This window comes from Camelina sativa, chromosome 17 (genome assembly GCF_000633955.1).
Source record: "Camelina sativa cultivar DH55 chromosome 17, Cs, whole genome shotgun sequence".
Lineage (NCBI taxonomy): Eukaryota > Viridiplantae > Streptophyta > Magnoliopsida > Brassicales > Brassicaceae > Camelina > Camelina sativa.
This window is the reverse complement of record NC_025701.1, coordinates 9,495,841-9,518,872: the sequence shown is the minus strand read 5'-3', so window position 1 is coordinate 9,518,872 and position 23,032 is coordinate 9,495,841. Positions and strand designations below refer to the sequence as shown.

Below are 23,032 nucleotides of genomic sequence, written 5' to 3'. Positions count from 1 at the left end.
AGTAAGCAATGATGAACAGAACGAAGATGAAGATGCAGAGTCGTCAACAGGGACAGATTATGAGGAAGACCAAACTGATTTACAGGACAGAGGATTGTATAATGGTACGAGGTTAGATTATGATGATGCATCATCTATTTCGGATGAGCCTGAGCTAGAAGAAATGCTATCAGATTGATTCAGTTATAGAAAGATTCAAAGTGGTTTTTTCAACCTTTTTATTGTGGTCATATGCCTCTCAACATGTCTTATGTACATATAAATCCAATCTGAGGAGGAATGATCCTTTTTTTTTTTTTCAATTCATTTTCTTACTTTTTCCGACAAAAATTAGTTGTTGAGTCTGTTTAGATCAGAGCAATTGACTATTGGTACCGAAAGAATCTAGTCTACTAATAATAGATAGATACATCAAGATCCACAAAGATTGTCTCAAAAGTACATTATTTTAAATACAATAGTGCCAACTTCTTTTCCAAGATGGGTCGTGTGGGTCAGAGCAAAGAGATGCTGAGTTTTTTAACTATATTCTCGGAAGGAAAGGCTTGACGGATTCGATGACGACCTATACAAGCAATAGACATTAATCAGATGATCCCCCAAAGCCCTGTATATAAAGTGTAGGTTGATCTTGTGATTATATGGGGTCTTATACAGTATAAAGTTTAGGTTAATCTTGTGATTATATGGGGTCTTTACATAAAGTTTAGGTTGATCTTGTGATTACAGAGAAAATTTACTTACTCTTCCGTCATATGATAGTGATGCAAAAACCCAAGGCTCACGTGAACTCCAAGCAAGGCCTGTGTTGACAATTAGACAGTATTAAATATTGTTTGGTTCACAAGATAAATGGTAATCGTAAGGTGTAAGACATTTTACCATATACACTGTCTTCATAGTCAGTGTATGAGTTGAGCAAAGGGTTCACACGCTGACGTATGGATTCCACAGGGCTGAGAAAGATGGTAACTATAGAATCAAAACAATGTTGGAAAAAAAATAATGAAAATCATGGGTGCGAGGGAGACTTGACACAACCTTTGTGAGGGTTTTTCATCACTGGATGATGCTGAAGCATACCACAGGTTGACAGCCGAATCTGTTCCAGCGCTCTGTGTTTTCGATTGAAGGGATCAGAATTGACATAATTATTATAGTGTGAGCAAAGTTAAAGAATAGGCTTTGTTATCTAAACTAAAACAAAGCATGTACCAAACATAAAACTGCACATTTCAGCTAGCATACATAACTACTAATAAGAAGAACGATTTGATTGTGTCAAGAAAAGTAAAGGAGAAAGAGGTTAGAGTACCAGAATCAGTCCATCATACTCAGGATTACACTTGACAGCCCATGTCCTTCAAAAAACAACAAACTGTCAGTAAGAATTTCATCTTTCGACCAAAAACAAATTTTACAGAAACATACAAAGGCACAAATTCAAGGATCTTGGTAACTTTAAGAAAAAAAGTTTGCAAAAAGGAAACGGAAGCAAACATACCAGTGTGTATGACCAGGAAGCTCTTGGACAGGAACCTTGGCCTTCCGGAGATCCCAGACATGTATGCCAGATTCATCCTCTGCAGTTATCTGCACAACTGAATGTTTAATCCATCACAGCTAAGATATGATAATATTTTTATACCAAGTCAAAAGGTTGAGTTCTACAACGATTTTATTCAGCTCTATGCACGGACGATGTAAAGAACAGTCTAAACAAATATGCACATCATATTTTTCAAAAAGCCATTATTTCCAGAGTATTATTGCGCAGTGCTTTTGGAGATACAAGAGAGAAGTCTTACAAGTATATGTTCTCTCTTGGGATTGTAATCAACACCGCGTACATGAGCATGTTCAATTGAGTTGACCTTCCTTCGTTGGACAAACAACAGGGAGAAAGTCAACATAGATACATGGGTTGATGTGAAAGGGTAAAACCAAAAGCAACTAACACTAAATTGACATAAATAAATAAATAAACCCCATGAGAGCATGTAATAACGTGGGTGAGTAATATCAATACGTAAAACCCCTAACAGTATGCAGGAACAGAGGAGATCAACAGTGATACCATACTTCATAGTACGCAGGTCCCAGAACTGGACAGATGATTCCCCAGTTGCTGCAACAGCATTTACATCATGTGGATTCCATGCTCCACCAGATAAAGAATGCAACATCCCAGCTGAATCCTTAGATATAACCTATATAAACCGAAACCTGTTAACGGAAATACCTTACAAAAAAATCTAAAAACCCGGGAGGCAAAAAAGAAAGAGTTCGTCTCTATATCCTTATAGCTAAATCACCTCAGCAGACTTTTTAGAACAGTCTAAGTTCCACAAGAAAATATTTTGTTCATCCATGCTGATTAACTTGTCACATCTTCCAGAAGGCCACCAAAGAACACTGTTTCCACCAGTGAGAGGAGAATCAGCTTCTATAAGATGAGGAAATAAGTTCTCAAACTTCTGCATCACTGCAGCAGTAGACAGCTGAGACGATACTCACCAATTAATCTTACCAACAAGAGCATCAAGAGATGCAACACGCTCCAATTGTGGGGAATTCAATTGACCATATAACTCAGGAATTTGCCATATCGCTGCACCAAATGATTCACCTTAACAAAATTTAAAATCATTATGAGTCTTTTTGACACATTCAAGCTTCCCAGCCAATACAAAACTTATGATTCAACCAGAACTCCAAATTCTAGCAACTAATCAACTCAAAGATAAAGCATAACTAACCAGTTGAGAAAACAGTAGAGAAAATGCGTTGATCGAAAGGGCAAGAAGCAAGGTCCCATATCTCATTAGGATGAGAGAACAAACCCTCACATATCAGCTCAGATCCACCAGATGACAAACGAAGAAGATGAACCTTTAAAGTATCTCAAATGGTGGAAAAGAACAAAACTTTCAGTATCTTCCCAATTCAATAGAAGACGAAACCTACAATCAAAAACATGGGTTCACCTCATTTTCTTCTTTCAGACTTAGAGTTCCTGTTAGAAAGCTTGTGTAATCCGTATCGGCTTTCACATCCGATATACATCGAGCCTGAAAACAAATAAAAAATTTCGTCTTTAAAGAATCTTCTAATAAAAATTTGTAATGAAGATCCGAAGAGGAAGAAGATGATGAATCACCTGATACTTCAAACCGTATCCAATACCCGACGATCCTCCTTGCATTGTCGCCTGAGCCGACGCAGTGATTCAGGTAGACTCACTTAGCTGAATGAAGCAGAGATGCACGGCCAATTTGGATTTCTCTGGTTTCGTGTTAGTGATGATTCTAATGGGCCTATCTTCATATTCAGGCCCAATTAGTAAATTGAGGCTCTGTGGCGACAGTTAATAACGTTGTTTTTATCACTTGGAAAAAAAGAGCATAAAATCATAAATTCATCCTCAGAAGAAAGAGGGGATGTTATCATTACGTTTGTTACAAAGTCTTTGCAAAGCCACAATGACAATGCGCGAGAGATTCTTTCATGATCTTATGTCCGTTAACCAAAAAAAGTGTGATGTCTATTTGAGTGATTCTTGTGAAGCCCATATGTTAAAAAAAAGTACGATATTATGCCAATGTTTTGAAGGAAGTATGCTCTTTGACAAATTGTTTAAAAATGACTACATTACAGCATACTATCAAAATAAATCTTATAACCCAAAAGAAAACATTAAACAACGACTATGTACGGTAAAATGTCTTTTGTCTATTGATTTTGTATAAACCCCAAAGCCTGTGTGTTTGCGTTCATGCAAGACACTATAACATTGTCGTCTTTTCAGTAATACCGGTTATTTGTGAATGAAATAATGTTTTAAGTTGAATATAATACGCATGGGAATATCCTAGTAAAAAAGTTGTGATAAAATGACAAAATTTGAGGAGGTGGATCTCCACCATCCCCAAAAAAGAAACATTCCTTTACCTTTCCACTGTTTCGCGAAAAAAATTATAAAGGAAATTTCTCTTTTAAACAGATGGGCTCGTTTAGGGAAACCTAGAGATCCTCGTGCATTGTTTATACGTATATTATAGTTTTGCCTTTCTTTCTTTTTTACTTTGTCCTATCTTCTCAAAAGCCTCAAAACCAGAAGTCCAACTATCACTCTTAAGTTGACGACTACTTCAAAGTTAAGACGTGCGCATACAGATGCTCGTTGATGCATACCTTTTTTTTTTATATAAATGTAAACTTTCAGATGAATGGATAAACTTAAAGAGTAATTGACAATAATTTAATGGTTTCTTTCTAGGGTCCATTCCCATCATCATCATCCCATGTATATGCACTTATACTTCATCATTTTTTTGGACTATTTGATCCCAACCCTTAATCTAACTTGAGAGAGGAGATTTCCGACCAACCCTTTATTGAAAACTATATTCATCGTAATCTGTAAAAATGCTACAAGTCTACAACTAGTAGAAAAAAATAAAAAAATGTAAATATTAGGACCAAATAAGTGTAGATAAAGGAACTTGTCACATATATATGCTGACAATGAGTTACTTACAAGTGTGTATATACTAATATACATGAAGACTAGAATGAGAGGGTGTAATGAGTAAATTGGAGATCGGATGATGTCGGAGATGACCAGTGAGGTGATATAGAGAGATTTATACCTTCACAAAAACTTCATTGTATTTGTATATCTGTACTTTTTGTTTGAAGCTAAAATCGTGAAGTTTGAGTTGAAAAAAAAAAAAGAGATTAAAATATGAAGCCGGTAGGCCTAAACATGTGCATGTTATTGCGAGGATATACTTTTAGAGCATGATTTCATTATACAATACTTAAAGTTAACTTTGAATCTCAAACCTTTATAATTTTTTAACTTTTCACCTTTCACTTTTTAGCTTTAACTTTTGTAAACAAACGTCTTTTTCCACTTTCTATGCTTCAATGATTCCCAAGTTGAATATTACATTGCATGGTTCGTTTCATTGCACAAAGACCACACCAAATCAATGTAACCTTTTTTTTCCTTATGATTACTATTTTTCCAAATTGAAGTTTGGTTGCAATGTCCCTTCATCTACAAGAAAACAACGGCTCTTATTTTGCATTGTAATCATTTTATTTACCTGAACGAAAATAAAAAGCCATTTATATATATGCAGAAGTGTCACTAACTCACTCCCCTTCTCTATTTAAATTTTTCGTTTTAAACATGTAATGCGGTTTTACTATCACAATGAACCTTTTTGTCAATTTTTAAAAATTAGATCCAATATCAATTGCTGCGTAGACATTTCCAAAAATTCAACATATCAAAATCAAGTGATTTTGGTTAAAAACAATTTAAAAAAAAAAGGAAAAAGTGATCTTGGTCAAATAGTTAAGGGAAATTTGATTTAAAAGAACATTTTTTCTTGAATTTGTTCCACTATGCCTTCTACGCGAAATTTGCCATTATGCCTAAAATACCCTTTAAAAAAATGAAACTAACTTTTAAGCAATTATAAAATTTCAATTCTCTAAAAATAAATTCTAGAAATAAGAAAGAGGTTGTCATAAGGTGTTTTTGATGAAAATACGATGTTTTAACATTGAAAAAAAATTATTCTTCAACATTTAGAATACATTTTCTACTAATTGTGTATATTCTGAAGATATTAGATTATAAATTTTACATACTATACATGTTCTAAATAATGTAGATTACAAATTCTTCGCACTCTATTTGTTCTGAAAACTTTAGAATAAATATATCTTCTAAAACTTTTAGAAGTTGGATTTTGTATGTGTTCTACAGAAACTAGAATATCTACACATAACTCTATATTCTACAAATTTTAGAATTTGTTTTCTTCACTTTATACATATTCTACTGAAGTCAGAATATGAAATCTACATTTTATCATGTGTCCTACGAAAATTAGAACACTAATTCTACATTTTACTCTATGTTCTTCATAATTTAGAAAGTATATTCTACAATTATGTTAAACAAGGAAACTGAATCCGAAATTTAAGGAAACAAAATATTTACGTAATCCCGAAATTATGCAAATCATATATATTCTTAAGATTACGTCGAGAAAAAAAATTGAAGTCGCCAGTGAGTGAAGCAACCAGAGAATGAAGTCGCCGGTGATGAAGCTACCGACCGATTAATCGGAGAGAGTAAAAATTTTGGGGAAAATTGTGTCGAGATCGAGAGAGAGAGAGATTGAGAGAGTTATGTCTTGAGAGAGTAAAAAGAATTGTGAGATTTATTTTAGGAAATGTCTTTTGTTATATAATTTAGAAAGTATAAAAAATGGAAGGTAAGAAAAAGGGAATTTTGATATTTTTCCCTATAGTTATGCAATTAAGGGTATAATCGAGTTTTTCTGTATAGTTAATCCTACTATNAATCCTACTATAAAAAAAAAAAAAAAAAAAACATATTGGGACAAACTCAAGAAAAAATGTCCTTTTAAATCAAATTTCCCAAAAATTAAACTAAGCAAGAAAATTAGTCTCTCTAATACAATTTATATATATTTAATTATTACTTGTCTCAAATCCGCGAATAGTGTCCTTGTCAAATTAATTACACCTAACCTTAATCACGTAATTAGTGTCGTGATTTATTTAGTTTTCAAAAAACACATACACACACAAACAAACCTTTCCTCCGGGACGACCGTTATGGGATGCTCTCCCTCAAAGCTCGACGGTTTACCAGCCGTCGCTCTATGCCGTGACCGCTGCAACTCACTTGAGGAAACGCTCCGCCGTAGCTACGCCTTAGCCGACGCTCACTCAGCTTACCTCCTCTCTCTTAACACCATTGGTCCAGCTCTTCATAGATTCTTCGATCAAGCCGTCGAGTCTCCCCCCGATGCTGATTCCGAACCCGACGAATCGTCTTCGCAGGAATCATCTTCCCCAACTCACTCTGTTACCAGTTCAGATTCCGATTTGCCTCCAAAATACGACTCTGATTGCGAAGAAGAAGAAGATGAAGAAGGTACGAGTTTATTCGGATGTCCAGAACTCGAATCCCTAAGTACCAATCATCATGACTCGTTCTACTCCCGGAGGAGTTACGTTTCTGGAACCGTAACGCCGCCTCCGCCACCGCCGCCTCCGAGTAACTACGCTTGGGATTTTATCAATTTCTTCGAGAGCTATGAGGTTCCGTACTCTACGAATCCCAAAGACAGAGTGACCACTCGTTGTCTTGATGAAGAAGACACTTTCACAAAGAAGAAGAAGAAGATTCCTATGAGCCGAAACGACGAGAAGATTAAAGCTGAAGAAGCGAAACCAAATCTGAAAAACGCAGAGAAGAAACCAAATAAAAAGAGTGTTAAGAAGGAACCAAAGGATCAGAAAGTGTCATCAGATATCTCCGAAGTCACGAAGCAATTGGAGGAGATGTTCAAGAAAGCTTCGGAATCAGGGAACGAGGTTTCGAAGATGTTCGACACTTCAAGATTCAGATACTACCAGAAAAGCTCTGTTTATCAAGGTATAGTGTAATGTTCGATTTTTTTCCTTACATTATTATTGATGTCACGATCTCTATATGTTTTTGAGTCTGTTTAGCTTTATCAGCTTCTTCAAACATTCTCTACGCTAAGAAGATGATGATGACTTCATTGGATCCCAAACCAGTTGAAGATTTTGGATCTAATCTTTCGTCGACTCTAAAGAAACTATTCATGTGGGAGAAGAAACTGTACCAAGAAGTCAAGGTATAATATAATCAAAATGCTTTCAATAGTTTTAGCATAACATATATACAAGTGTTTTTGATTGTTTATGTATCACAGGCTGAGGAGAAACTCCGAACAGCTCACATGAAGAACTACAAACAATTGAGGAGACTAGAAGCGAAAAATGCAGAGCCAAGCAAAATCGAAGCCGTTCGTTCCTCCATTCAGTGTTTGTCTACGAGAATGAGAGTCTCTATCCATAAGATAAACAACATATGTCTGATGATAAACAAGTTACGCGATGAAGAGCTCTGGTCTCAGATGAAAAAACTGATCCACAGGTACGAAGACAACTATTGTTACCATTAAGTTTGTTTGAGAAACCTCATTGAGTTGACTCAGCTTCTTGTGTGTCTCAATATTTAGGTTGTTTGATATGTGGAGCTCTATGTTAGAATGTCACAGTAGACAATCTCGCGTAATCTCAGAGGCTAAGAAGCTTGATAAGATGACATTAAAGGAAAATCTAGATATATCTCAGCTTGAGCTTGCTATGGAATTGAAACTGGAACTGAGGAACTGGAGCCAAAACCTATCGAACTGGATTGATGCTCAGGCTCAGTATGTTAAGGCCTTGAACAGTTGGCTAATGCGGTGTTTGAAGCAAGAACCTCAAGAACCAACACCTGATCTCTCAGAAGAACCACCACTGTTTGGTGCTATTAACAGTTGGTCACAAACCCTTGAGAGATCAGATGGAGAGAAGGAGTTTACGGAAGCGGTTTACTCGATTTTGATGCACGTAACCCGTCAGGTGGAGAAACAGAGGATGGAACTGGAAGAGCAGAGGAAGGTTAATGGCGGGGCCAAAGATATAGAGAGGAAACTTGTGATGTTAGAGAAAGAAGAGCTTAAGATGCAGAGGAAGATGAAGACACTACCATCAGTTGAATTAATGGGGGCTTTAAATCTGAAGTCTAGCATGGAAAAGATATTCAAATCTATGGAGAAATTAGCTATAAACTCGAAGCAGACTTACGAGGAACTTGACTTGATGTGCACGTAATGTACCAGTTTGTATTAGTTCTTATAAATTCGTCTATCTTTGTTTCACTCGTGTTCTTGGAAGAGTTTTAAGTTTTTCATTAGAATTTTTGATTATGGACATTGCCGTATACTGCCTTTGATGGCTTTGATGATAAGAGAGTACATTCCAGTCATGAACATTTAGGTTAGTTCCAAGTCTAACCCTCATGGGTTTTCTTGCGTGACAAGAAGTCTTTCGTTGGTGCACAATTCTCATTTTGGTGATACCGATTCAACTGATACCATTGGGGAAGCTCCATGGTTTTTTTTTCATATAAGAAACCTAATAATTGGAAACGAATGAGAAAGAAACTCATGAAGCAGATAACGAATGTTGGTCTCTCAAATCTCAATATATATGACGGCGCCGTGTTAAGAGAATGATGGATTTGATAAATTATTAAAACCGACACGGACAAATTAGACAATGCAAATGAAAACTCTGGAACATCCTCATATATATAAACAAATATATTGTTGTCTCCATTTTGATTCCTTACAATTCAGATAATTACAAATTTACACTGCCTGGCTTGGTTCATGCATGATTTCTCTGATAGAGGTACCCGATTAGTTTAAACTAAATAATTTGAACCTTTTGTTTTGTTTTGTAGACAACAATATCCGATCAAATCCATAATGTAACATAATCCTAAGCAACTTACACAAACGGAAGTTTCCTAAATACCACTAACTTCAACTAGTTTGAATTTATAACCTAAATGACCTGTTTCCAACACAATTGTCTTCACGTACGTACAAACAAAAAAACACCTCAAGGGTTCACTTTCATTGTACTTTCCTCATTCAAATCAAAACATTCCCTATTTATGGACTCTCCCAAAAAATTCACTAAAGCCTAATCACAACAAATCACTCATTACAATCCCATCTTTCCTTCGAATTTCTACTTTCTGAAATCAAGCAAATAGTCTTTGGAAGTTTTAATCAAATGGCGCTAGTGGACTTGGAAGGTTTACGACAACTACAAGACTCTGCAAACTATCTTCTTGATCACTGTCCAGAAGCAAGAGAGTCTCTGTTTCAACAAGGGAAAGAGAAATGGATCGAGCAAGTCTCCGAAGCTTCACTAATAATGTTAGATGTATGTAACGTCTCAAAAGACGTCATGACGCTAGTGAGACATAGCCTTCGAGATCTTCAGCGGACTCTGCGCTGTAACGGAGCAAACCTCAGTGAGAAGATCGCAGCTTATAATCGGTACAGGAACAAGCTGAAGAAGGAAACGCTCAAGTGTTTGAATAGTCTAAAGAGTATTGAAGGAGGAGGAGGAGGAGGAGGAAGAGGGACGATGGAGATGCAGAGCATAGAGCAGAACCTTCTGTTTGTCGCGGAGGTTTTGCAGGAAGTGAGAAGAGCCATTGTGACTATGGTTGAGTCTCTGTTCTCGCTCGTGTGTCTTCCTTGTCTCGAGAGAAAACCAAGTAAAGGGTCTTTTTCTTCGATATTTACGATGCGGTTTTGCTGCTTTGATGACGTGTGGGACGAAGTCGCGTTGCAGAGCGCGGGTACAAGGTTGGAGGCTGCACAGATCGCAGTTGAGGAGCTTGAGATCGAGTTGGGGTGTATTTTCAGGCGACTGATTCAGACCAGAGTTTCACTTCTTAATATTCTTACAGCTAAGACATCTCCGGTTTGATTCCACTTTCTGGAAGACATAAAACATAAATATACCTGTAAAAAATTAGAATTATAAGCAAATACAAAAATATTTATCATCTTACAAAGTCATTTACACATAAACTGATCACGTTTTAGCAAATACAATAAGGACATGAGAAACAAACTTAGGGTTCAGCCAATCAGTTTCTCCTCATCCATAAAAACAGTGTTTTCTTCTATTGCTCAGCAAACGAATGTTACAAAACAAGAAGACAACACAACAGTGTAAATACAGACATTACCTAGTGATAATTAAGCCAAGAAGAAGGAAGAAACAGAAATCAAAATCCTCAAATAAAGAAACAGAGAAACAAAAACAAACTCAACAGAGTCCTCTCTGTTCCTCTGGATTAACAATCCTACATTCGGGTATATGGGCCTTCAGAAAAGGCCTAAGCCCATAATATTCAAAAGGACTTTCACGTCTTATTCAAAGACTCTCTCTTTTTGGTCAAACAACTAAACAAAGATAAATGCATGATTTCCACGTGGTACTAAAAACGACCTGGAAATATCTCGGAACAAGACAACACGAACGTGTTCATACTTCATCGGTCGGCGGCTTTAAGACTTGTCTATAAAGAAAGTCAAACTTGTTCTCAACCAAGTACAGTAATAATAAGTTATTCTACAGTTAGTTGTATCAAAAAAATTCAAAAAAAAAAACAGAGAAACAAACAGATAAGATTCCCAAAACCAAAAATGGCTTCAGTGAATTCACGAAGTGGTTTCTGCAACTCAAACTCAACATTCTACAGCAAACGAACACCAATCCCACTTCCTCCGAATCCATCCCTCGACGTCACCACTTTCATATCTTCACAAGCTCATCGCGGTCGTATCGCTTTCATCGACGCTTCCACTGGTAACAACCTCACTTTCTCCGAGCTATGGCGCGCCGTGGAGTGCGTCGCCGACTGTCTCTACGAGATGGGGATTCGAAAAGGACACGTCGTCCTTCTCCTCTCCCCGAACTCGATTCTGTTCCCCGTCGTTTGTCTCTCAGTGATGTCGCTCGGCGCTATCATCACCACCACGAATCCTCTCAACACTTCCGGAGAGATCGCTAAACAGATTAAAGATTCCAATCCTGTCCTCGCCTTCACCACGTCTCAGCTCCTCCCTAAAATCGCCTCCGCCGCCGAGAAGCTCCCGATCGTGCTCATGGACGAGGAGCGAGTTGACTCAGTTGGAAAAGTGAGGAGATTGGCGGAGATGATGAAGAAGGAGCCGAGTGGGAACCGAGTTATGGAGCGAGTTGACCAGGACGACACGGCGACTTTGCTTTACTCTTCAGGAACAACGGGGATGAGCAAAGGAGTGATCTCGTCTCATCGTAACTTAATCGCGATGGTTCAAACCGTCGTGAACCGGTTCGGATCTGATGATGGAACACAGGGAGAGCAGCGGTTCATCTGCACCGTTCCTATGTTTCACGTCTACGGCTTAGCAGCGTTCGCCACTGGTCTTCTCGCTTACGGATCCACGATCATCGTTCTCTCCAAGTTCGAGATGCACGAGATGATGTCTGCGATTGGGAAGTATAAAGCCACGTTTCTGCCTCTCGTGCCTCCGATTCTCGTGGCCATGGTCAACGGCGCAGATCAGATCAAAGCTAAGTACGATTTGAGCTCTCTTCACACTGTTTTGTGCGGTGGAGCTCCGTTGAGTAAGGAGGTGACTGAAGGGTTCGCGGAGAAGTATCCGACGGTTAAGATTATGCAAGGTTATGGGTTGACTGAGTCAACGGGTATTGGAGCTTCTACGGATACTGTTGAGGAAAGCCGGAGGTACGGCACTGCCGGGAGATTGTCGGCGAGTATGGAGGGGAGGATTGTGGATCCGGTTACTGGTAAGATTCTTGGACCGAACCAAACCGGTGAGCTTTTGCTCAAGGGTCCTTCCATAATGAAAGGTACAATTTTGTAAAGGATTCTGAATTCTAAGTTTTTGAGATCATCAAAGCACCAAGATTGATGTTTTATTTGTTGGGTGTTGTTTGTTTCGTTGTAGGTTATTTTAGCAATGAGGAAGCTACGAGCTCGACTCTTGATTCTGAAGGATGGTTAAGAACTGGTGATCTCTGTTATATTGATGAAGATGGTTTCATTTTCGTGGTTGACCGGTTAAAGGAACTGATCAAGTACAAGGGCTACCAGGTAAAATAGACAATACGCATTTAACCACAGTTGATATTTGATGCTATAGACTATAGTTCCCTTATTCAGCATTAGGGAGTAGTACTGATGCCATAGACTATAGTTCCATTGAACCAACAAGTAATTTCTGAGCCTGGAAGTATGATTGTGTGTTGAGCAAGGAGGTGACCGAACATTACTCTTTCATAGCAAAAGAGATGAAAATTGTGCTAAACTTCATTTGGTGATTATTGAATAGGTTGCTCCAGCTGAGCTAGAGGCTTTGCTGCTCACTCATCCTGAAATCCCTGATGCTGCTGTTATCCCGTAAGTGTCACAACGACAACTCTCGTCTTTCTTCTTTTAACCAGAAACAACAGTCTTGAGTTTATAATGGTTTGGCGATTTACAGGTTTCCGGACAAAGCAGTGGGGCAATTCCCGATGGCATATGTTGTAAGGAAAACTGGGAGCAGCTTATCAGAGAAGTCGATAATGGAGTTTGTAGCCAAACAGGTAGCACCGTATAAGAGGATACGAAAGGTGGCTTTTGTAACTTCCATACCAAAGAACCCTTCAGGCAAGATTTTGCGAAAGGATCTCATCAAGATCGCAACATCTAACTCTAAGCTTTGATTTTTTCTTATGAGGATAATAATGAGAGGCTATAAGTTTTGTTATTGTTTGGACTGTAGTAATTCTGTTACGTTTGTGGAAAAGAAACATTAGTGTCTATTTTCAAAAATGTTTATGATCAAATAATATCTAACCATGGCCACAGGTCCACAGACAAATGAATTTACCAGCCAAAGCTAAAGGAACTTGGATACTACCTTACACCTAGCTTCTCTTGCACCATTTTAACAAATGTCCTATGCAAAGATGTACCTGAAATAGTTTGAGGTAATACGAGGATTTTTTTCTGGCATCATTTACTAAATCGGCATGGGGTTTAATTTAATACATTTCCTGTAGAAAAACAATCAACGTCATCTCATATAGTCTCTCCTTTTCTTTTTTTTTTTGATATTAAAGCGCAGAGATTTCCCACTCATCACGATCGATTCGATTCTCATTGTTTTGTGTCGGCCAACGTCATAACCTTTATATTTATATCAACCAAAATCGTGAATCACGCTCAACTCCTCCTGCATTTGACAAAATATATATAAACGTTTACCAAGTCATTCGATATATATATATATATATCGATCTGGTTGGTTAATGCATGGACAAATATATAAAACGCTACTCTGCTTCACTAGTTTAGGTATCTCTCTTTACTACTAGTTTTTAACTACATAAGCCACTCTCGAAACTGCGCTTGTATAGTTCACAACTTCACAGCCTACGTACGCTTTGAGAAAATGGCATATCCTCAAAGATCTCTCAGTGTTGATCCAAGAAGTGGTTTCTGCAAATCAAACTCTACATTCTATAGTAAACGCAACCCATTGAGTCTCCCACCAAATCCTTCCCTCGACGTCACAACTTTCATCTCCTCTCAAACGCACGGCGGCACCACCGCCTTCATCGATGCCGCCACGGGACACCGTTTAAGCTTCACTGATCTCTGGAGAGCCGTGGATCGCGTCGCCGACTGTCTTTATCATGAAGTCGGGATACGAAGAGGTGACGTCGTCCTCATCCTCTCTCCAAACTCGATCTATATTCCCGTCGTCTGCCTCTCCGTCATGTCTCTAGGCGCCGTCGTCACCACCGCCAACACTCTCAACACCGCCGGTGAAATCTCTAAACAGATCGCCGACTGCAACCCAACTCTGGCGTTCACCACGCGCCAGCTGGCTCTCAAACTCGCAGCCGCCGCTATCTCCGTTGTACTCACCGAGGACGAAGACGGAGAGTGTTGGAAATAGATCTGGAAGCTGCCCCTTTTAACAGTTTTACTTCTTACTTCCTTAAAAGTGTTCTTACAGCCACACAAAACATATTTATACTACACTTACCTTAACCTACTTATCCTCCTCCATCAACCTAAAAACGAGACCCATAATACATTGGGGCCTTAATTAAGTTTATGGCCCAATGGCCTTCTTACTTGTCTACTTATTACAAAACACAGAGTTTAACTTATTTCTCTGTCTCGACTCTTCTTCTTCTTCTCTTCTTTTTCTACGACTCCATCGCCTTCTCTTCTTCACCAGCTTCTACATCTTCTGAATCTCTCTGTTCCTAATCACCTCAGCCTCTTCTTCCTTCACTGTCTCTTGTTCCTTATTGAGCAAAGGATCAACTTCCAACAGAGAGGAACCAGCTCGCGGATTAAGAGTCGTTGGGATATTAAGCGAGATGATGAAGAAAGAACCGAGTGGTAAACGAGTCAGGGACCGAGTCAACAAGGAAGACACGGCGATGATGCTTTACTCGTCGGGAACCACAGGACCGAGCAAAGGAGTGATCTCGTCTCACGGTAACTTAACCGCTCACGCGGCGAGATACCTCTCGGATAAGTCGAAACGAGACGAGATAATCCTATGCACCGTTCCAATGTCCCACACTTTTGGATTACTAGGCTACGTCATGAGTACCGTAGCTTTGGGGAAGACGGTGGTGGTTCTTCGGAGATTCGAGCTTCACGATATGTTAGATGCAGTGGACAAGTACAAAGCCACGACTCTAGTAATGGCGCCGCCGGTTTTAGTAGCTATGCTCAACGGTGCGGATCTGATCAAGGACAAGTACGATCTGAGCTCACTGAGGACGGTGACGTGTGGTGGAGCGCCGTTGAGCAAGGAGGTTACGGTAGGGCTTTTAGAGAAATATCCATCGGTTGATATACATCAGGGGTATGCGTTGACGGAATCGAACGGCGGAGGGGCTAACACGGTTTTTGTAGTTGTAGAGGAGAGTACTCGGAGATACGGCACGGCCGGGACGTTGACATCTGATGTGGAAGCGAGGATCGTTGATCCTAATACGGGTAGGGTCATGGGAGTTAATCAAACGGGCGAGCTCTGGCTCAAGGGCCCTTCAATTTCCAAAGGTTAAAACACGTTATGCTATATTATAATATTTTTGGATTTAAAAAATGAGTAATTGAGTTTGAATAACTCGTATACATGCATCGTTAATGATTAATATTTGTGAAGTGGACACCTGAAAATGTTAGGTAGCAAAAGATTATTGGTATATATAATATGGTATTGGTGGTTTGAGTATGTCGTATATACAAAATTTGTAGCAATGAAAGTTAATTATGAGAGAATTGAATAATTGACAAACCCTATAGATATTTGCAGATTAAGATTACATAAGTATTTAAATATTTTTTTAACACGCATGGCAATGACGTATATATATTATTTTCTATTTTTATCTGTTTTTTTTAAAGGTTATTTTAGAAACGAAGAAGCTACAAATGAAACTATCAACGTAGAAGGATGGCTAAAAACTGGAGATCTCTGCTATATTGATGAAGATGGTTTTCTTTTTGTTGTCGATCGACTGAAAGAACTGATCAAATACAAAGGCTATCAGGTTAAAGTGCTATCATTGTCGCTTGTATCAATGCCTCAATAATATAAAATTTTATAATTAAAAGCTAATGTTACGTCTGTTTAACATAATGATAAACAGGTGCCTCCAGCTGAACTAGAAGCTCTTTTGATCACTCACCCAGACATTCTCGATGCTGCCGTCATTCCGTAATATATTTCATATAACCTTATCTTTTCTCTACTTCAATCATGAATTTTTGCCTTTGAAACATCAAAGCAACATGTCTTTTGTGTATCGCTAAAGGTTTCCGGACAAAGAAGCGGGACAGTATCCGATGGCTTACGTGGTGCGAATGTCCGAGAGCAATCTATCCGAGCAACAAATTATTGACTTCATCTCTAAACAGGTGCTCCTATAATTACAAAACAAACACCTTTATTATTATTATTTTTTAATTGTTTTTTCTTACACTATTTTGGGTGGTAAATAATTTGATGAGCAGGTGGCACCGTATAAAAAAATAAGAAAGGTTGCATTTATAAATTCCATACCAAAAACCGTGTCCGGCAAAACACTTCGCAAAGACCTAATTAAACTGGCAACTTCGAAACTTTGAAAGTATCTATTTGCTACATTCTTAATAATATATACTAGGTACTAACCCGCAAAAAATCGCGGGCTGAACTTTTTTTTAATAAAAATTTGTAATAATTTATTTTATTATTATGTTATTTATAATAGTTTGTGATTAAAAATTTGGTTTGATTATATTCTAATTTTTGTATTTTAAAAATGTTTATTGAAAAATGTTGTGAATAAAATTGTTTAAACCTTTGTCAACTAAACACAATCCTTACTAACATATAAAAAATAACAACTAAATATAGCTAGTAAAAGTTATAAAAAGCCTCTTGAAAACAAAATTCATTGTTTTTCTGTAGTTTTTTCTCTTGTCTGTAATAATTTTAACATGTGGTGAAATTTTTTTTTGATAAAATTTGTAGCTGTATATTTTATTCGATTTGGTTTTTAAAATGTTACCTATTAACTTTTTTTAAGTACGAATTATTTTTGATTCTAATATATTTTTTTTACTTTTCTACAATTTATTTTATTTGATGTGTCCCAAATTTTCATTTTTACTTAATTTTATTTATTTAATTAATTAATTAATCTTAATTAAGTTTTTTTAATGGTAATTGAATGTAATGTTTACACATTTTAAGGTTAGTTTTATATTTGTACTTCCCATAGTAGGATAAAATTTGTAGTTTTAGATTTTATTTGATTAGATTTTTAAAATCTTAGCTGTTAAATTTTTTTTAGTACAGATTAGTTTTGATTCTAATAGATTCTTTTTTTTTTACTTTTCTACAATTTATTTTATTTAATGTGTCCCCTGATTTTCGTTTTTTAATTAATTATATTTATTTAATTAATTTATTAATCTTGATTAAGTTTTTCTAATGGCAATTAAATATAATTTTTACACATTTAAGATTAGTTTCATATTTGTACTTCCCAATTAATATAATAGAATACATATATTTTATATTGAATCATTTGAAATATAAATCAAAATGTTGAGACATTTCGCTAATTGGTGTTTCCTTTTGATGGTTTGATTTAGATTTTTTCGGATATAGAAGTTTTAGTTCGTCTCTTCTTTCATTCGGTATAATTTTGATTCAGTTTTTCAAATTCAGGTGTTTTGCTTAAACCTATCAACTACGATTTATACCAAACAAGATTATTGAGTCGGATTTCACTAGTCATTATCCGTCACAGTTAGCATTTGATTAATCATTAATCATCATACACTTGCCTAATTCTGAGTAGAATATAAAATACTACTTTTAAGCAATCATTAGTCATTTACTCATTACCAATTGAAAATGAAAAAAAAAAAAAATAGAAAGTAGTTCGTTTTAGAAATTAATTTAGTCGAAATTGATTTTATATATCCGCCACAAAGCAATAATTTTGATGAGGCCCAAAGCCTTTAATGGGTCAAAGACTGAGAATAAAGTGGGCTTTTGCTTTTACCCAAAATATAAATTTAGAATTCCCACGTCATTGAAACTTTGAAACCAGAAAGACGACAAAGTTACCTACCAGTCTCTAATAACCAAATCACCGAGGGGAATGGGATTTCGATACAACCAAGGTCCCCTTGACATGGCGGCTTGGCACGGCGGCAAAATCGGATCCAGAACTCNNNNATAGATCGCAAAAGCGGTTTCTGCGACTCCACATCGACTTTCTACAGCAAGCGTGAGCCAATGGCTTTCCCGCCAAACCAATTTCTCGACGTCACGACTTTCAATTCATCGCAGCCTCATAGCGGTAAAACCGTATTCGTCGACGCCGTCACCGGTCGTCGCCTTAGCTTCTCCGAGCTCTGGCTCGGTGTCGAAAGAGTCTACGTAAGGATCTCATGAAGCTTGTGATCACTTCCACTAACTCCAAGCTTTAAAATTGTTTCAAGGATTTAAATAAAGAATCCAATCTTAATTAGTGTAATAAATTATTGGGTAATTACTGTCACCTTCGTGGCTTCGTGAAAATATCAGTACTATAAATTATATACAGTATAGCAAGTGCCTTTGGGCAACTGGATACGAAAAGTTGCTTTTGTATCTTCCATACTAGGTGTGAGCGTATGTGTATTATTATTGTTTTGACTGTAGTTAGTATGTTGTTACATTTGTCGAAAAGCAAAACTCATATTTATTGTTCTATCCATGTCGAAAACCATAACTTCAGCTGAATGGCCTACACTACAGATACTTTCCAAGAACTATATACAGTTACAATTTAGCGATTAGTAGATAAATAATATTTCTTCCGTTTCAAAATATAGGATGTTTTAAGCAAAGCACGCAGATTAAAAAGTCTTTTAATCAATCAGAAACAATACTGCATAATATAAAATACTAAACTAATCTAAAAGTTGCATTTAAATTTGAAAACATCATATATTATGAAACAAAAAACTTCTCCAAAACATCTTATATTCAATTCAACAGTTTCTTGCACTTTCGCTACAATGTTTTAGTTATCATTAAGAAAACAGACACATAAAAAACTTTGTTTATTTTCTTGAATCTAATTTAACATTAAGAAAAATACGTTTCTTAATGTTTTAGTTATCATTAAAATCTAATTTAATTAACATTATATTCAAAAAAAGAAAACAGACACATCTCAACGTTATCAGATATTTAAACTTGTATTTGGTTGCTTCCTCACCATGGTAGAGAAGACGTGAGAGACTCCCTCTCTGGAAGGAAATACACATACATACATTGCTGTTGAAAGGACAAAGATATATTAACCGTAGCTGGTGTTGGTGAGAGAGAGATTCCACTGGAATAGACTTCTCTGAAAATTTCTTTAAAATAAATCTATGAAGTCCATTTTTGCCATTGATACCGATATTTTTTTTATTTGCAAAATCATCAATTAATTGCAATAACACTCTACATAGTAAAGAGTTTAACTAGCTATGAGTATGTATACTATAGGTGTCAATAACTCATTTACTAAATCGGCATGGGGATTAATTTGATACATTTCCTGTAGAAAAACAATGTAAGTCATCTCATATATTCTCTCTTTCTTTTTTTTTCTTACATTAAGCGCAGAGATTTCCCACTCATCACGATCGATTCTCATTGTTTTTTGTCGGCCAACGGCATAATCTTTATATTTATATCATACCAAAATCGTGAATCACGCTCAACTCCTCCTGCATGTGACAAAATATATATTCATAAAAGTTTACTAAGTCATTCGTCATATCATAGTAATCGCTATATATATATATATCGATCTGGTTGGTTAATGCATGGAAAAATATATAAAACGCTACTCTGCTTCACTAGTTTAGGTATCTCATTCGTCATATCATATCATATCATAAGCTACTCTCGAAACTGCGCTTGTATAGTTCACAACTTCACAGCCTACGTACGCTTTGAGAAAATGGCATATCCTCAAAGATCTCTCAGTGTTGATCCAAGAAGTGGTTTCTGCAAATCAAACTCTACATTCTATAGCAAACGCAACCCATTGAGTCTCCCACCACATCCTTCCCTCGACGTCACAACTTTCATCTCCTCTCAACCGCACCACGGCACCACCGCCTTCATCGATGCCGCCACGGGACACCGTTTAAGCTTCACTGATCTCTGGAGAGCCGTGGATCGCGTCGCCGACTGTCTTTATCATGAAGTCGGAATACGAAGAGGTGACGTCGTCCTCATCCTCTCTCCAACCTCAATCTATATTCCCGTCGTCTGCCTCTCCGTCATGTCTCTTGGCGCCGTCGTCACCACCGCCAACACTCTCAACACCGCCGGTGAAATCTCTAAACAGATCGCCGACTGCAACCCAACTCTGGCGTTCACCACGCGCCAGCTGGCTCTCAAACTCGCCGACGCTATCTCCGTTGTACTCACCGAGGACGAAGACGGAGAGGAACCAGCTAGCGGATTAAGAGTCGTTGGGATATTAAGCGAGATGATGAAGAAAGAACCTAGCGGTAAACGAGTCAGAGACCGAGTCAACAAGGACGACACGGCGATGATGCTTTACTCGTCGGGAACCACAGGACCGAGCAAAGGAGTGATCTCGTCTCACGGTAACTTAACCGCTCACGTGGCGAGACACCTCTCGGATAAACTGAAACGTGACGAGATATTCCTATGCACCGTTCCAATGACCCACACTTTTGGATTACTAGGCTACGTCATGAGGACCGTAGCTATGGGAATGACGGTGGTTGTTCTCCTGAGATTCGAGCTTCACGATATGTTAGACGCAGTGGACAAGTACAAAGCCACGACTCTAGTAATGGCGCCGCCGGTTTTAGTAGCTATGCTCAACGGTGCAGATCTGATCAAGGCCAAGTACAATCTGAGCTCACTGAGGACGGTGAGGTGTGGTGGAGCGCCGTTGAGCAAGGAGGTTACGGTAGGGTTTTTAGAGAAATTTCCATCGGTTGATATACATCAGGGGTATGCGTTGACGGAATCGAACGGGGGAGGGGCTTACACGGGTTTTGTAGAGGAGAGTACTCGGAGATACGGCACGGCCGGGACGTTGACGTCTGATGTGGAAGCGAGGATCGTGGATCCTAATACAGGTAGGGTCATGGGAGTTAATCAAACGGGTGAGCTCTGGCTCAAGGGCCCTTCAATTTCCAAAGGTAAAACAGTACGTTATGGTTTAGTAGTATAATATTACTTGGATTTAAAAATGAGTCATTGAGGTTTCAGGTTTGTAAAATGATTAATATCCGTGACGTGGACACCTGAAAATGTTAGGTAGCAAAAGACTTTTAGACTCTAGTACTGTAATAATGGACCCAATAATTAATATGGTGTTTTGTATGCTATATAGAAAATTTGTAGCAATGAAATTTGTCGAATTGAATAAATGACATGGCAATGACGTCAAATATTTTCTATTTTTATCTGTTTTTTTTTAAAGGTTATTTTAAAAACCAAGAAGCAACAAATGAAACTATCAACGTAGAAGGATGGCTAAAAACTGGAGATCTCTGCTATATTGATGACGATGGTTTTCTTTTTGTTGTGGATCGACTGAAAGAACTTATCAAATACAAAGGCTATCAGGTTTAAAAGATCTATCATTACTATTACCGTATTACGTATCAATGGTATACAATTTTAAAATAAAAAGCCAACGTTTGTTTAACATATATGATAATTAAACAGGTGCCTCCAGCTGAACTAGAAGCTCTTTTGATCACTCATCCAGACATTCTCGATGCCGCCGTCATTCCGTAAAAATATTTCATAACCTTTAATTTTCTCAATTTCAACCATAATAATTTTTGCCTTTTTGAAACATCCATGCAACATGTCTTTTGTGCATCGCAAAAGGTTTCCGGACAAAGAAGCAGGACAATATCCGATGGCTTACGTGGTGCGAATGTCCGAGAGCAATCTATCCGAGAAACAAATTATTGATTTCATCTCTAAACAGGTGCTTCTTATTAAAAATCACAAAACAACACCATTCTTTTTTCTATCTTTTATTTCTTTCGATTGTTTAACTTTGCACTATTTTGGGTGGTAAATAATTTGATGATCAGGTGGCACCATATAAAAAGATAAGAAAGGTTGCGTTTATAAATTCCATACCAAAGACCGTATCCGGCAAAACACTACGCAAAGACCTAATCAAACTGGCAACTTCTAAACTTTGAAAGTATCTATTTGCTACTTTCGTAATTTTATTGATGGTATTGTTTACTTCTTCTAATATTCATTTAGTTTGTGTTTTTTTTTGTCACTTCTCATTCAATTGCATGCATATATACAATTATGTATTGTAAAGTAAAAACATTAATTACTTATTTGGTTTTGAAAATAAAAATGCATTAAATATATACTAAACAAAATCATCCTTTGTCATATAAGAAAAAAATCATAAAACATCATCTTTTGTGATAAGATTATTGAGTCGGATTTCACCATTCACGATCCGTCACAACATTTGATTAATAATTAATCATCATACACTTGCCTAAATATGAGTAAAAATATGAAATACTTTTTAAGCAATCATTATTCATTAGTTAATGTAGCTTAAAATGAAAAAAAAAATAACATTAAAATACAAAGTAATGTAGTGAGTTTTTAGAAAATAGTTTAATCGAAATTGAATTTATATATCCGCTACAAAGCACTAATTTTGATCAGGCCCAAATTCTTAATGGGTCAAATACTAAGACTAAAGTGAGCTTTTGCTTTTACCCAAAATATGAATTTAGAATTCCCACGTCATTGAAACTTTGAAACTAGAAAGACGACAAAGTTACCTACCAGTCTCCAATAACAACCAAATCACCCGAGGGGATTTCGATTTTCGATACAACCAAGGTCCCCTTGACATGGCGACTAAGCACGGCGGCGATATCGGATCCAGAACGCTAATTCTAGATCGGAAAAGCGGT

The 23,032-nt window shown here is 37.2% G+C and overlaps 8 protein-coding genes across 15 annotated transcripts in view; 7 read left to right on the top strand and 1 right to left on the bottom strand.

Moving 5' to 3' along the window:
• LOC104756408 (uncharacterized protein At1g04910-like) overlaps positions 1-288 on the top strand; it is a 4,530-nt gene extending 4,242 nt beyond the window's left edge. The window contains exon 10 of one of the 2 annotated variants that reach the window (XM_010478996.2): positions 27-288. In XM_010478996.2, coding sequence (XP_010477298.1) covers positions 27-178 — 152 coding nt within the window. In that variant the 3' untranslated portion in view covers positions 179-288. The remainder of the gene's footprint in view (positions 1-26) is intronic. The other variant, XM_010478995.2, reaches the window with a different exon arrangement.
• On the bottom strand, positions 287-3,280 carry LOC104756410 (WD repeat-containing protein DWA2-like). Its single transcript, XM_010478997.1, has 13 exons — positions 3,161-3,280; positions 2,988-3,071; positions 2,760-2,892; positions 2,518-2,629; positions 2,316-2,415; positions 2,083-2,210; positions 1,809-1,878; positions 1,505-1,593; positions 1,316-1,361; positions 1,042-1,115; positions 883-956; positions 745-803; positions 287-565 (listed from the first exon to the last, which is right to left on the bottom strand). The coding sequence occupies exons 1-13, from the start codon at positions 3,203-3,205 to the stop codon at positions 524-526; spliced, it is 1,056 nt and encodes a 351-aa protein (XP_010477299.1). The 5' UTR covers positions 3,206-3,280; the 3' UTR covers positions 287-523.
• Positions 6,593-8,899, top strand: LOC104756407. Of its 2 annotated transcripts, none has more exons than XM_010478993.2 (4): positions 6,593-7,492; positions 7,570-7,718; positions 7,797-8,020; positions 8,106-8,899. In XM_010478993.2, exons 1-4 carry the CDS (start codon positions 6,667-6,669, stop codon positions 8,743-8,745), a joined length of 1,839 nt encoding a protein of 612 aa, XP_010477295.1. In that variant the 5' UTR covers positions 6,593-6,666; the 3' UTR covers positions 8,746-8,899. The 2 variants fall into 2 exon arrangements, with proteins under 2 accessions (XP_010477295.1, XP_010477296.1); XM_010478994.2 differs by having other exon boundaries at positions 6,594-7,492; positions 7,579-7,718.
• Positions 9,607-10,425, top strand: LOC104756406. Its single transcript, XM_010478992.1, has one exon. It carries the CDS (start codon positions 9,718-9,720, stop codon positions 10,423-10,425), a length of 708 nt encoding a protein of 235 aa, XP_010477294.1. The 5' UTR covers positions 9,607-9,717.
• Positions 11,048-13,758, top strand: LOC104756403 (4-coumarate--CoA ligase-like 5). Of its 3 annotated transcripts, none has more exons than XM_010478986.2 (6): positions 11,048-12,363; positions 12,462-12,607; positions 12,846-12,913; positions 12,999-13,165; positions 13,367-13,488; positions 13,626-13,758. In XM_010478986.2, exons 1-5 carry the CDS (start codon positions 11,151-11,153, stop codon positions 13,399-13,401), a joined length of 1,629 nt encoding a protein of 542 aa, XP_010477288.1. In that variant the 5' UTR covers positions 11,048-11,150; the 3' UTR covers positions 13,402-13,488; positions 13,626-13,758. The 3 variants fall into 3 exon arrangements, with proteins under 3 accessions (XP_010477288.1, XP_010477287.1, XP_010477286.1); XM_010478985.2 differs by having other exon boundaries at positions 13,621-13,758; XM_010478984.1 differs by lacking the exons at positions 13,367-13,488; positions 13,626-13,758 and having other exon boundaries at positions 12,999-13,357.
• LOC104756405 (4-coumarate--CoA ligase-like 4) lies at positions 13,856-22,413 on the top strand. Of its 3 annotated transcripts, none has more exons than XM_010478991.2 (6): positions 13,856-13,917; positions 19,997-21,256; positions 21,541-21,686; positions 21,789-21,856; positions 21,957-22,059; positions 22,169-22,413. In XM_010478991.2, exons 2-6 carry the CDS (start codon positions 20,032-20,034, stop codon positions 22,280-22,282), a joined length of 1,656 nt encoding a protein of 551 aa, XP_010477293.1. In that variant the 5' UTR covers positions 13,856-13,917; positions 19,997-20,031; the 3' UTR covers positions 22,283-22,413. The 3 variants fall into 3 exon arrangements, with proteins under 3 accessions (XP_010477293.1, XP_019094959.1, XP_019094958.1); XM_019239414.1 differs by lacking the exon at positions 13,856-13,917 and adding an exon at positions 19,413-19,638; XM_019239413.1 differs by lacking the exon at positions 13,856-13,917 and having other exon boundaries at positions 19,647-21,256.
• LOC104756404 (4-coumarate--CoA ligase-like 4) lies at positions 13,928-16,736 on the top strand. Its single transcript, XM_010478988.2, has 6 exons — positions 13,928-14,449; positions 14,850-15,589; positions 15,938-16,083; positions 16,183-16,250; positions 16,348-16,450; positions 16,547-16,736. The coding sequence occupies exons 1-6, from the start codon at positions 13,953-13,955 to the stop codon at positions 16,658-16,660; spliced, it is 1,668 nt and encodes a 555-aa protein (XP_010477290.1). The 5' UTR covers positions 13,928-13,952; the 3' UTR covers positions 16,661-16,736.
• LOC104756401 (4-coumarate--CoA ligase-like 2) overlaps positions 22,907-23,032 on the top strand; it is a 2,496-nt gene continuing 2,370 nt past the window's right edge. Inside the window, exon 1 of one of the 2 annotated variants that reach the window (XM_010478983.2) lies at positions 22,907-23,032. In XM_010478983.2, the coding sequence (XP_010477285.1) occupies positions 22,970-23,032 (63 nt within the window). In that variant the 5' untranslated portion in view covers positions 22,907-22,969. The other variant, XM_010478982.2, reaches the window with a different exon arrangement.

What these genes read in the sequence shown, in the direction of transcription:
- LOC104756410 (XM_010478997.1), bottom strand. Translation starts at nt 3,205, where the DNA reads ATGCAAGGAGGATCGTCGGGTATTGGATACGGTTTGAAGTATCAG. An exon ending in GTCTGAAAGAAGAAAATGAG is followed by an intron (nt 2,893 to 2,987) that starts GTGAACCCATGT and finishes GATACTTTAAAG; the next exon opens with GTTCATCTTCTTCGTTTGTC. An exon ending in CTCTACTGTTTTCTCAACTG is followed by an intron (nt 2,630 to 2,759) that starts GTTAGTTATGCT and finishes AATTTTGTTAAG; the next exon opens with GTGAATCATTTGGTGCAGCG.
- LOC104756407 (XM_010478993.2), top strand. Translation starts at nt 6,667, where the DNA reads ATGGGATGCTCTCCCTCAAAGCTCGACGGTTTACCAGCCGTCGCTCTA. An exon ending in GAAAAGCTCTGTTTATCAAG is followed by an intron (nt 7,493 to 7,569) that starts GTATAGTGTAAT and finishes GAGTCTGTTTAG; the next exon opens with CTTTATCAGCTTCTTCAAAC. An exon ending in AACTGTACCAAGAAGTCAAG is followed by an intron (nt 7,719 to 7,796) that starts GTATAATATAAT and finishes TATGTATCACAG; the next exon opens with GCTGAGGAGAAACTCCGAAC.
- LOC104756406 (XM_010478992.1), top strand. Translation starts at nt 9,718, where the DNA reads ATGGCGCTAGTGGACTTGGAAGGTTTACGACAACTACAAGACTCTGCA.
- LOC104756403 (XM_010478984.1), top strand. Translation starts at nt 11,151, where the DNA reads ATGGCTTCAGTGAATTCACGAAGTGGTTTCTGCAACTCAAACTCAACA. An exon ending in GGGTCCTTCCATAATGAAAG is followed by an intron (nt 12,364 to 12,461) that starts GTACAATTTTGT and finishes GTTTCGTTGTAG; the next exon opens with GTTATTTTAGCAATGAGGAA. An exon ending in CCTGATGCTGCTGTTATCCC is followed by an intron (nt 12,914 to 12,998) that starts GTAAGTGTCACA and finishes GGCGATTTACAG; the next exon opens with GTTTCCGGACAAAGCAGTGG.
- LOC104756404 (XM_010478988.2), top strand. Translation starts at nt 13,953, where the DNA reads ATGGCATATCCTCAAAGATCTCTCAGTGTTGATCCAAGAAGTGGTTTC. An exon ending in TCAAATACAAAGGCTATCAG is followed by an intron (nt 16,084 to 16,182) that starts GTTAAAGTGCTA and finishes AATGATAAACAG; the next exon opens with GTGCCTCCAGCTGAACTAGA. An exon ending in CTCGATGCTGCCGTCATTCC is followed by an intron (nt 16,251 to 16,347) that starts GTAATATATTTC and finishes GTATCGCTAAAG; the next exon opens with GTTTCCGGACAAAGAAGCGG.
- LOC104756405 (XM_019239413.1), top strand. Translation starts at nt 19,891, where the DNA reads ATGCATGGAAAAATATATAAAACGCTACTCTGCTTCACTAGTTTAGGT. An exon ending in CTCGATGCCGCCGTCATTCC is followed by an intron (nt 21,857 to 21,956) that starts GTAAAAATATTT and finishes GCATCGCAAAAG; the next exon opens with GTTTCCGGACAAAGAAGCAG. An exon ending in TTGATTTCATCTCTAAACAG is followed by an intron (nt 22,060 to 22,168) that starts GTGCTTCTTATT and finishes TTTGATGATCAG; the next exon opens with GTGGCACCATATAAAAAGAT.